Below are 11190 nucleotides of genomic sequence, written 5' to 3'. Positions count from 1 at the left end.
TCCTTTGTTCCCTTTTCTTAACAGACTGTCAGTCGCTTGGCTTTTCTCGGCAGCAGTTACTGGCTGGAGTGGGTCATAGCATTCATGTATGTACAAAAGATAGCTTACCCAAAACAAGAATAGTGTTGATAAAGACACATCACTTTTATTGACATATTAGTATGCAGTAAATTGATAAAACAGGTAAAAAAATAATGCTATACTTTGAACTTGTTTCCCTGATGTAAAAATTATAAGGAAATGGCACGCTTTGATCCCATTTACATGTAGTACATATGACAATTAAAATATATTACACCAAAGTTTAAACCATCAATATTGCTAACAAACTTATTCCAATGTATATATATATATACTATATAAGTGCTCTGTATACACCACTTTATATATCAAGTTAGAATTGTCTCTGTAAAACATACTGTGCGCTTTGAAAATTATTGATAAGAATACGAGGGCAAAACAGTATAAAAATGTTTGTGTCCAATAGAGGGCGCTATGGCCATCCATATGTTGCAAACAACAGAACAAGACTTGAATGGAACTTCACGTCCATTGTTGTGGGAGGACTGCTTGAACACATCACAAAACAAACTCTACCAATTCTAGCTGTACTGTTAATAAAGATAGAGATAGAGAAAAAAATAAACTAACTCACTGAGAATATTCTGCCAATCTGAAGAGTTCGACCAATGCTCTCACATTAATTAATTGCTGTGTTAATTCAAGTCTACAGTGTGGTACTCAAAGGGCAGGTGTGTGAGTTCATCAGTTCAAAAAATATGGCTACTTCGAAGTTCTTAATTTGAACTTGAGTATTATATTAATTATATCTAAAATATGAAATATAATAATGCCTTGTTTAAGGGACAATTATGGCTCAAACCCTTTCAAACTTTCTTCATTACACACATTTATGAAACATGCACGAGATACAGCTAAGAAATCTATGATAAATATTAATATCTATTAGAAAAGTAGAAATCTTTGCAACTGGAAACTATCATTGTCTACAGGTATATTGGATGAATGTCAAGCTATCCATTAAATGAATGGGAGATACAGCTGACTTGAAGAAGACAGTTTGAAATCTTTGCCAAATTGACATATCATCAATGTAATTGGTTATTGAATATCAAATGAAAAAATGTCATAAAACAATGCTCAGTTATTTTGCTGTGTTTCTGAAGTCTTGCATTACCAGGTAGCAGCATGTCAAAATATTTCAATATCAATCCTTTGAGTTCTGCAATTTTTCCCACCAAATTTCTAGTGCAACATTTTAACTATTTTTACATTGTTTTCAATACTTTTTTGAATATGTTTGACTAAATTGACATTACTCTTCATTGACTACAATATTTGAACAAAACTTTTGGGAACAAGTCATCGTTGATGACACAGTCCCCACTTGTTAATGGGTACTTTGATTACAAGTCCTCAGAGAGGATAGAGTCCTCTTCATTAATTAGGTCTGTGATGTCCTTGTACTAAGTTTGAATAAAATCGGTGAATAAAATCGGTTGAGACGTGCCCGAGTTTTGGCTAAGGACATGAAAGAATTGTAACAAAATGGCTGCAATGCAGCCATATTGGATCATATCATGAAACAAATTGACGTGCATATGTATGACATAAGTCAATCTCCTTGTACCAACTTTGAATAAATTTGCTTGATACATGTCTGAGTTATGGTTCCAGACATGAAAAAAACATAACAAAATGGCCACACAGCAGCCATATTGGATCATATCACAAAACAAATCAATGTTCATATGTATGACATAGGTCAATGTCCTTGTACCAACTTTGAATAAAATCGGTTGAGATATGCCTGAGTTATGGCTCTGTACATGAAAAAATCATAACAAAATGGCCGCCTGGCGGCCATATTGGATCGTATCACAAAACAAATCGACATGCATATGTATGACATAGGTCAATGTCCTTGTACCAACTTTGAATAAAATCGGTTGAGATATGCCTGAGTTATGGCTCTGTACATGAAAAAATCGTAATAAAATGGCCGCCTGGCGGCCATATTGGATCATATCACAAAACAAATCGATGTGCATATGTATGACATATGAAGTAATCTATGTACCAATTAAGTTTGAATGAAATCGCTCCAGGCATCTCTGAAATATCTGCGTGAACGGACGGACACACGGACGCACGCACGTACGCATCGACATGACCAAACCTATAAGTCCCCCCGGACGGTGTCCGTGGGGACTAAAAAAAGCAAACAAAATGTCAGGATTTGCAAAAAGAACATTTTCTGGGTTATGTACTTGTCTACTGCCAATAGAACTCTGACTTTGGCACCCAAAGGGTTTACTGATTCCAGCAAATACTGAGCTTTAAAATATAGACAACGCCATACATTGCACCGTTGTTCCCTGAATCCTTATTTGACTTGATTTAAAATCATACCATGTGAACTAGCTAATTGTGGGAGAGAAATCAAAAGATTGTCAAGAAAGCTGAAAAGTTTCAAACCATTCATGACATGCTGATGTATATCTCCGAAGATAACTTTTCCTGTACACTTCCATTATTCATGTAGCAACAATTTCTCCTTAACCCTTTGAGTGCAGTAATTTTTCCCACCAAAATTTTAATGCAACATTTTACCAATTATTATCAATTTTTCCATAAATTTTTGTAAAATTTTGGACCAAATGGACATCACATTTCATTGTCTACATTTTTTTATCAAAATTTTCGCAAAAATCTGAAAAAAATTGACTGGGCTATATTTTGAGGAATCGGAACTTTGAACATGGTCTAAACATCTGTACCAAATATCAACACTGTCTGTTCAGCAGTTTTTGACTTTTTGTCGTTTACGGAAAATTTTCACTGTCCGACATCCACTCAACCCTGTCACAATAACATGATGACCTACGGTCATTATGTTAAAAATTGGTGAGTTCAAATAACTATACCCAGGCACATATTCTACCTTAAACCAAATCAATGCTTTCTGACCCATGGTTACTCTACGCCATGTCTGAGCCAACAAAAATTTTCTCAAATCACAGAAAATATTACAGATGCATGTATCGGTATGGGACTGATTAAAAAGTTCCGTAGTTGACTAAACATTGTTTTTGCATGTACAGGAAAGATATTGAGTGCATAAAACTCACAGTACATATTACATATTTTAAAGGGCCAGTAATGCTAACGTTTGATGATTTTTTCATTATTTTTATTTTCTATGTCAAGTGCAAGTTCTAATTCTACTTTCAAAAGAATGTTGACACCCAAACTATTTAGCTTGTCAGCATAGAGTCTATATGTGTAAAATGCTCTTATTGTTTGCATTTTAATTCTAGTCCGGACACTGCAGTTTACATGTAGGCTGAGTTGACAAGCTAAATACCGTATCCATATATGAGCATGCTTTGGGGAGTAGAACAAGAAATTATGATTGACAAAGTAAAACAAAATTAGCAAAAAAATTCTAAAATGTTAGCATTACTGGTCCTTTAATGAAAATGTTGAGGTTTCTTTGCTCTTCTTTCTTATATGATGGCAAAATAGGGACATATGATTAAATGGCTGTGGAATGCATAGGGCAGTATATCATTTTGAAACTCATGGAATGTTTTCACATCATCCTGAATGCTAACTCTCAATAAGTTCCATTTTTCAGACTCCAATGCCAGCACTCTGTTCTCCACTGTCATTCCCTGCATCCTGCAGCCACTTCAACGGCACATCACAGAGTCCGGAATACTTTTCCGCACTCACAGCCAAATGAGATATCTGGGCCAGCAGTGCATCCAATGGCATTGGAGAACTCAAATTTGGAGGCGTTAGCTCCTGAAAACAATACACACACCATTATTTAGAGGGTAGATAGGAAAATGGGAAAATTGAAAGTAAAAAGTATGTGAATACCAGGAGAAATCCACGATAGCATTTCCAAATGAACCTAATACGCTCTTTGTATTAAATTTAAAACATAAATGGGCTGGATTGAATACAATAAAAATTTACATGTGAGACTGATGTCACCGCCACCTTTTCAATTTCTGTTTTGCATAAGGCTTCCTCTTTCTCATATACACACATCTATAATTTTGAATTTCTTGCTATTCTGTCTGTCTATCTGTCTGTCTGTCTGTCTCTCTCTCCTACATACACAAAGATACATTTCACACATTTCTTGTTATTTACATCATATAATCATGATAGCAGTTGTTCATTTGTCCAATTACCTCACTAATATTATTTATTTCACATTCAGAATTCCTACCTTTCCAACGTAGATGATTTTCAGGAAGTGATTGCCTTCAGAGTCCTTGTAAACTTCAAACCTGAGATCCGCCGCAAAGGGCGGCCACTGAGAATCAAAGACGTCAAAGGCAGACAGCAATGCTATGATTGACGAATCATGACAGGCATAGACGTGAAATTTTGCTCCCCTGAAAAAAATGGATACAGAGTGATATTATCAATGATTATCATACTTTAAAAGAAAAATCAGACAAAAATTCAATTCTCTGTAGAAAGCAGAAATGACCAATAGAAATGCAAGTTCCTCTGCAAACAAAGAAACCTTACAATAACCTGAACTGATCATATTTCTTACATTTTACCGTCTGCAACACTGCGGAGATTATCCGAAATCATCTTCATCAATGGTCCGACTGACACTTGTAAAACCTCTTCTTTATCCTCTTCTGATGCACCCATCACCTGAGCTCTGGTGACCTCTAGAGCCCACTTCTCAACGTCATCGGCTTTTGATTGCAGCTGCTCTGGCACAGGAAGGTCATTTGACTGGGAGGGGGGAGTTGTGGAAAAAGCAGACAGAGAAATAGGCAATGAGTCAAACACAGTTAATGTGTTCTGTCTGTGTTTTGGATGATAAAATGATAAATTCAAAGGAAAGAATGTGTGATAAAGTTACAAGTATTAGATTTTAACCTTTTCAGACCTTTCTAACAGTTGCACTAAACCAGAAGGAATTCAAATTATAAGGTATGCCAAAAGAGTTGTGGAAGACAAGCAGATTACCACCATTTAGGAGACGGGCCCACTATTCTGCAATTTGCCTTTAGTTTGCCTCTTGTATTTATTACCCAGTCACCACTTTGTGTTCCTGTGTCCCTGGGCCCTGGATTCAAGTAAATACACTGGGCTGGTCTACGTGTATATGACAACAAATGGGAGTGACACTAAGGGCCCACTATTCTACAGGTGTTAGTCGTAATTTGTTCCTTGTACAACCATAGACAGTCTCACTTCTACTGTCTATTGTACAATGTACAATGTATTACCAAGTCACCATTTTGTGTTTTGTGTATCCCCTGTTTCAAACAAAAAGGACTCTGATCAGTAGATGTACGAGAAAATGGGGAGGGGATGACAGTTTATAAATATTTTTTAAATGACGCAGTATGGGAAACTTTTATTGTACAGAATAAATATTTCATGAAAGAGTTAAAGAATGCATCCAAACAAACTTGTAATAACCCTACCATTCTGGCAAACAAATCATCTCTAATATGAATAAAGTTGACGTCTTCTTCTTTCTCCAGGTCAAGTAATTTTTGCAGCAATTTTCTCTCCTCACTGAGGCCAGGTATAATGTCAAGGTGTTTGCTCAACCACTTGGTGTGTGCCCCAAGGTGCTCACAGTGGCGGTTGCTAGGATACAGGATTTCCTTTTTCTCATCTTCCGAGTGGATGACAAAAAGACCTAGAGGAATTGGAAGGGCACTGAAAATGTTACATGCACAAAACAGTAGCCTGTTGATTTTCTCATGCTTAAGTAGCAATCAGGAACTGTCAATCATAAGTACAACTATCTTTTTTGTGCATAAAAAGTATGTATTTTACTTCTTTCAACCATGTACACACATTATGTACTATTTTCCTCTGGCATACAATGGAAGTTAGTGGCTTGCTGAGTGGGTTTTGTCATCACTCCAATGTTATGTCACACCACTATCAAAACCATAGAGTTTGCAGAAATATATTCCATTAATTTATGAAAGACATTACAGAAGTAATAAAAAATACAAGTACTTAGAACGCTTACATGCGAAACCACAAATTTATAGGTAAATAGAGGTATTTTCAAATGTGTGCTTGGGTATATAGATCTGCAGGTGAATGTTCATGTTTACATTTTCAATTTTTCTGAGTCAATTTGATGACAATATATACAAATCTCTAAAACATCCTTATACAAGAACTCTATAATATTAGTTGAACTATGATGAGAGTTTGAAATATATTTCTTGCCATAGTTATTTCATAACAAAAAAATATTAACAACCATCTATGAAAATATGTGTCACTTTATCCTGTATAATATGAAACTTAAACTATAACTGTCACGGTGACAATCTTCTCTCCACAAAAGTACATGTATCATTTATTGGACAGCAGCCCATAATAGCTTTTGATAATGCAATGTACATATGAGTTAACAGGGCTAGGCTCGACTAGCGCATGGCTATATTCCTAGCTCCTTATTGTCAATGTATTCTGCTGAATTTGAATTGTATTATGTTACTTTAATTATGATGATGATGATGATGAGGAGGATGATGACAGAATATAATGTTAACTTTCTCACCTTTTGGTTTGTTCAGTAAGTCTTTGTACATTCCAGCTAAACAGGAACGAGCAGACTCTTGGGTTCTGGCAATATTTGTTGAACGAATGCTGTTATAGGAGAGGAAAGAACAGTAAACTACTGTTTTGAGAAAACCAGTAATTATATACACTGAGATAGATAGTTTCTTTATTCAATGTTGATTGGGATCAACCAATGATTGCAATGAAAATGTCCAGCTGATGTGCAGCTGGCTAGGAAGGTTATATCTGATTGGTCGATTTCACTATTCAAGCAACTTAAGTAGTCTATTGTTTATAATTCAATGATAACAGTAAGATTCAGCCAACCAATTGGATAACAGCTTCTGAGATGCTGCACATTAGATAGAACAAGAGTATTAAAGGTTCAATAGTTTTAACAAGATCATAATGCTATTTCAATTACTTTGATGCAACATATAACAAACCAGCTTTCCCATTCTCTGCCTTAAAGGTACAATTACCTACAACATGTAGAAATATTGTGCATTAAATAAAGTCTGGTCCAACACAGTATTTTAGCAGGATAAAAATCATTACGCAGTTTAGCAAAATTAGTTTCTTTTCTTCTGATTCTATTGAGGGAAGTTTTTAATCTACAAGGATGACTTTTCTCTAAAAAGAACAACAGGTTTAATCATTGAAGCGAGAAATACTTTTTTTCCTAATGGTTTCAAATAATGGGTTTCACAAATGGCAGGCAATCGTATATACTTAAAATGTAAAAAAAAGACGTACATGCAGAAATTTTAATATGAGGGTTGATAAAAATGACAAAACATATATAATGTGACCTACTAAATGACAGAAGGGTCAAATTCAGAAGGTAGGAATTTTTTCTCATCCACATATTCCTTCCGGAGTCGCTCTCCAAGTTCATACAGCTGCATCATTCCCTTGGCAGTGAGCTGACCTGGATATGACCCGCCCTGATAAGGTCAAAGTTCAGAAAAAGAATGAGCTGAGAACAGTGGCAGGGCTAGTACAACCACATAACAGTGTACCTTTCTTTAAGGGAGCCATCATTATTTACAGCCTGGGGGGGGGGTCGGAGGAATTGCTTTAGAAACTCCAAAATTTCGAGTAACCCCCCTGCCAACCATGACGTGTTTGAGTAACCCCCCTCTCTGCTACAGAAATTTTGAGTGACCCCCCCCCCCCAAAAGAATGGGAAAGTTAAATATCTATACAGTAAAATGGATTGCTGCTGCGACAGGCCCTGTACAGACCCTGATTAAACCCTGTGGTACAGGTCTGTGTTGGAAAGAGGTTCCATTGCTGTGACAGGGGCTGATGTACAGGTCTGTATCCAGTGCTCTGATGACATGCAGTGTTCTCCGTAGGATTTTTTTACAAGAGGGCAAAGACCGCAACAGGGGGAGGTTAGGAGGGGGTGTCCCCCCTCCTGCCATTGGAGCTTTTGTAAAATAGAGATTAAAATGGTGTTATATGGTGGCACTTGGGGAGTATTTTTTTCAGATTTTTTTCTTATAAAAAACTCAAAGGAACAGAAATTTGAGACAGTATTCCAAAACTAAGTTATATTCCAGTTCACTGATTTCAATGAAGATTATATTTTTTGAAAATGAAAAAATAGCGACAGACATACATTATTTCACATTTATTATTTATTATTATTTTCCTGCAATAAAAGATGGGTTTGTTGTCAAGGCATTCCACTGGTTTTAAACTTTATAGAATCAGAATTAGCTTGCTTTACACATTTTCCCCTATCGGTAACCTATACAATGTAGAATATAGAAAGCAGACGTTTCTCATGAATTTTCAGGCAAGTATATCAATCTTTAATCAGGAAATACTGAAAAATGTACTCAGTACTAGCCTGTAACATTAAAGGCTTGCCACGTCGAATTATATATATTTATAATATATATATATATATATATATATATATATATATATATTATATATATATATATATATATATATATATAATATATATATATATATATATATATATAATATGTGAGTGTGTGTAAATATACCGGGTATGAACATACATATCTCAAGCATACATATTGCTATTCATTACTATTATTGTTGTATTAATTCATAACTTCACCAAATGCTTCAGTACATGTCAACAAAATTGAGTAGCCCCCCCCTTTCTTGTTCTCCACTTTTGAGCAATCCCCCTTGTAGCTTTCCATTTTTTGAGTGACCCCCCTCAGATTCCTCTGACCCCCCCAGGCCATAAATAATGACGGCTCCCTAATGTGCAAGTTATTCTGTTTGAGGGCAACATGTATATTGCAAAATAAACTTAAGGTAGTATGTGCCTCGAAAATAAAACACTCGAACTTTCTGGAAGAAAACTTTTGATCATTACTCTCAAAATCAAGAAGGAAAATTTGGGGTCACCATACAAAATTTGGTACCAGAGAAATAAATTACCCAATATTTACCGACACTTTAAACTCAAAATGGCTGCTAACACTGTGTTACCACTGTAGGGAACCGAAAATTTTAAATTCTTAAAAATGGGTCAGTGAAAACTTTAGTTATTCCACTGCTTCAAAATGAGCCACAGTGATTGAACAAAAATGTAATGTAAAAGATTCAGAGTCTAAATATCTGTCCCCAATGTGAATGCTACTTGAAATTTGGTAGCATATGAAAATCACAAATTTTGACATTGACACATTGTCATTTTTGGATTTCATAGGAAAAGTAATTGTAATGGTAAAGTAATGGTATCTTATGCAAGTGATCAGAGGATTTATAGTTTTGTGAACACCTCAGCTTCTCATCTGATGCTCACAGTAAACACTGATCTTGATTGGCTGGTCATTTCTCCTGATACAAAACCTAACCATTCAGAATCATTGTTTGTGAATGGCAACAGTCCACTAACATTGGAAAACTCCATACCTGTAATGTCCTTGTACGGTACCTTGCTTCTGAAGTCCAGAATGGTGCTGGCCCATCCTCCAATGACTTCACTTCATACTCAATGCGGGCTTCATCAGCCCCAACAAACAGTTTGTCTTTATCCCATGTTGCCTAAAAACAGAGAATTTACATTTTAAACTAGTGTAAATGGGCAATGTTTTGTATTAATGGGGTTTGCGTATTGTTTTTCAAATTTCTGCTCTCTCATTTTGCTTTCAATTTTCAACAAAATATTCTTGCAGCTGGGTTAAATCATTAACTGCATCTTATTGTGGACACAGACAAATTATGACACACTTTCTTTACTCCGTTTGGTTATAGCATGCCAAACTTTAAACCGTCACTTGTTGAAAACACGAACTCACCACTGTGAAGGACAGTGTGCCGGAACAGCTACAGCCAGTTACTTGCTGAATATGCTGACTAATGGTGAGACCCCCTGTTGTGCGGATATCATCAATTTAAATTCCTTAAATTTTCATTGAAATTATGCTGTAGCGCAAGGAGTAGTAGAAACGGGAAAAATCAACTTTCACTCGAATTAAAATGAAACGCGAACATTGAAACCTGTGTCGTTCCATCGGCTGAGAGAACTCATGTGTCATCCTAAGTTTCTAGGAGTGGCACCCACCGACTCGACATTGGGAATCAGGTTCATCGTAGTTCTGGCGCCGTGTCTGATAAATATTTCTACGTGAACAAGTTCCAAGTCCGGTGACTTGTTCACTGGAACTCCGCCGTCAGCGTTTTCGTCCATTCTTGCAAAGGCCTAGAATATGGATGAAAAACTAAACATGTTATTGCACCGTCTGTTTTCACAAAACCCGGAAGTGCACAATGTACACAACAACTTGTTTCTCGTTGACTAACCCAGTACTGGATGAAGGGAACTGTGACTGAACAGATCTGACTGTTGTAAAAGTCTTTAAGAAATCAACTGGAGTTCGAAACCTGACACTCAAATGTCAAACATTTTAGGGAAACGTACCTTTAAGTCCAATGTGCTCAGAGGTACTTCTTGAGTGCACGATCTACACTTCGAAAGTTGCGAGCACGCGTGAGCTGCAGGGGAAACCAACACCAAGTTCCTAACCGGGAAAGGGCGCCCTCAATAGTGTATGCACAAAAATCTGAAAGTACATTGACTAACCGCTGTCGCAGAGGTTAATTCTGAATGAAGTGAATATTGTGCTCTACGATATTACACATTTTTTTCTGAAATGAATGGGTAAACCAACGGATAGAACAGGATACTTGCTAACCGAAATCCGAAATTTCTGCGAAGGAAAATGATTTATCATGAAATTTAAATGAGTTGTAACCGTGTTCAACTTCATAGCATTCGTCTGTCGTAAAGTTGTGGAGTCACATCAGCATACCAACTGAGATTGACAAGCTACGAAAAAGACAGAGGGCAATTTTATCGGCACAATTACTTATTAGTTTTGCTGTTAATCGATTTTAGATTTCCTTTCTTTTTCAATCACGGCAAACCTAGACTAGCCCCCAGTCGCTTGGCTTGTCTCGTCAGAGCAGTAACTATCCGGGGCAAGGCGTTCACCGCACGATCGAAACACCAGCCTACCAGCTAGTCTGACAGTCTGCTAAGTTCATTCCTTCAATGTATTCTGTTTTGATATTTATATGCTCACAGAC

General features: G+C 36.4%; 1 protein-coding gene across 1 annotated transcript; it reads right to left on the bottom strand.

Annotated features, from left to right (window-relative positions):
• Nucleotides 1-3170: 3170 nt before the first annotated feature.
• On the bottom strand, nucleotides 3171-10630 carry LOC139142687 (lysophosphatidic acid phosphatase type 6-like). The gene is made up of 9 exons (XM_070712749.1): nucleotides 10523-10630; nucleotides 10166-10303; nucleotides 9514-9645; nucleotides 7420-7550; nucleotides 6602-6690; nucleotides 5496-5716; nucleotides 4604-4794; nucleotides 4268-4436; nucleotides 3171-3831 (listed from the first exon to the last, which is right to left on the bottom strand). Exons 2-9 carry the CDS (start codon nucleotides 10289-10291, stop codon nucleotides 3658-3660), a joined length of 1233 nt encoding a protein of 410 aa, XP_070568850.1. The 5' UTR covers nucleotides 10292-10303; nucleotides 10523-10630; the 3' UTR covers nucleotides 3171-3657.
• Nucleotides 10631-11190: the final 560 nt, after the last annotated feature.

This window comes from Ptychodera flava, chromosome 10, assembly GCF_041260155.1.
Source record: "Ptychodera flava strain L36383 chromosome 10, AS_Pfla_20210202, whole genome shotgun sequence".
Lineage (NCBI taxonomy): Eukaryota > Metazoa > Hemichordata > Enteropneusta > Ptychoderidae > Ptychodera > Ptychodera flava.
This window is presented reverse-complemented; position numbering and strand designations above follow the sequence as displayed.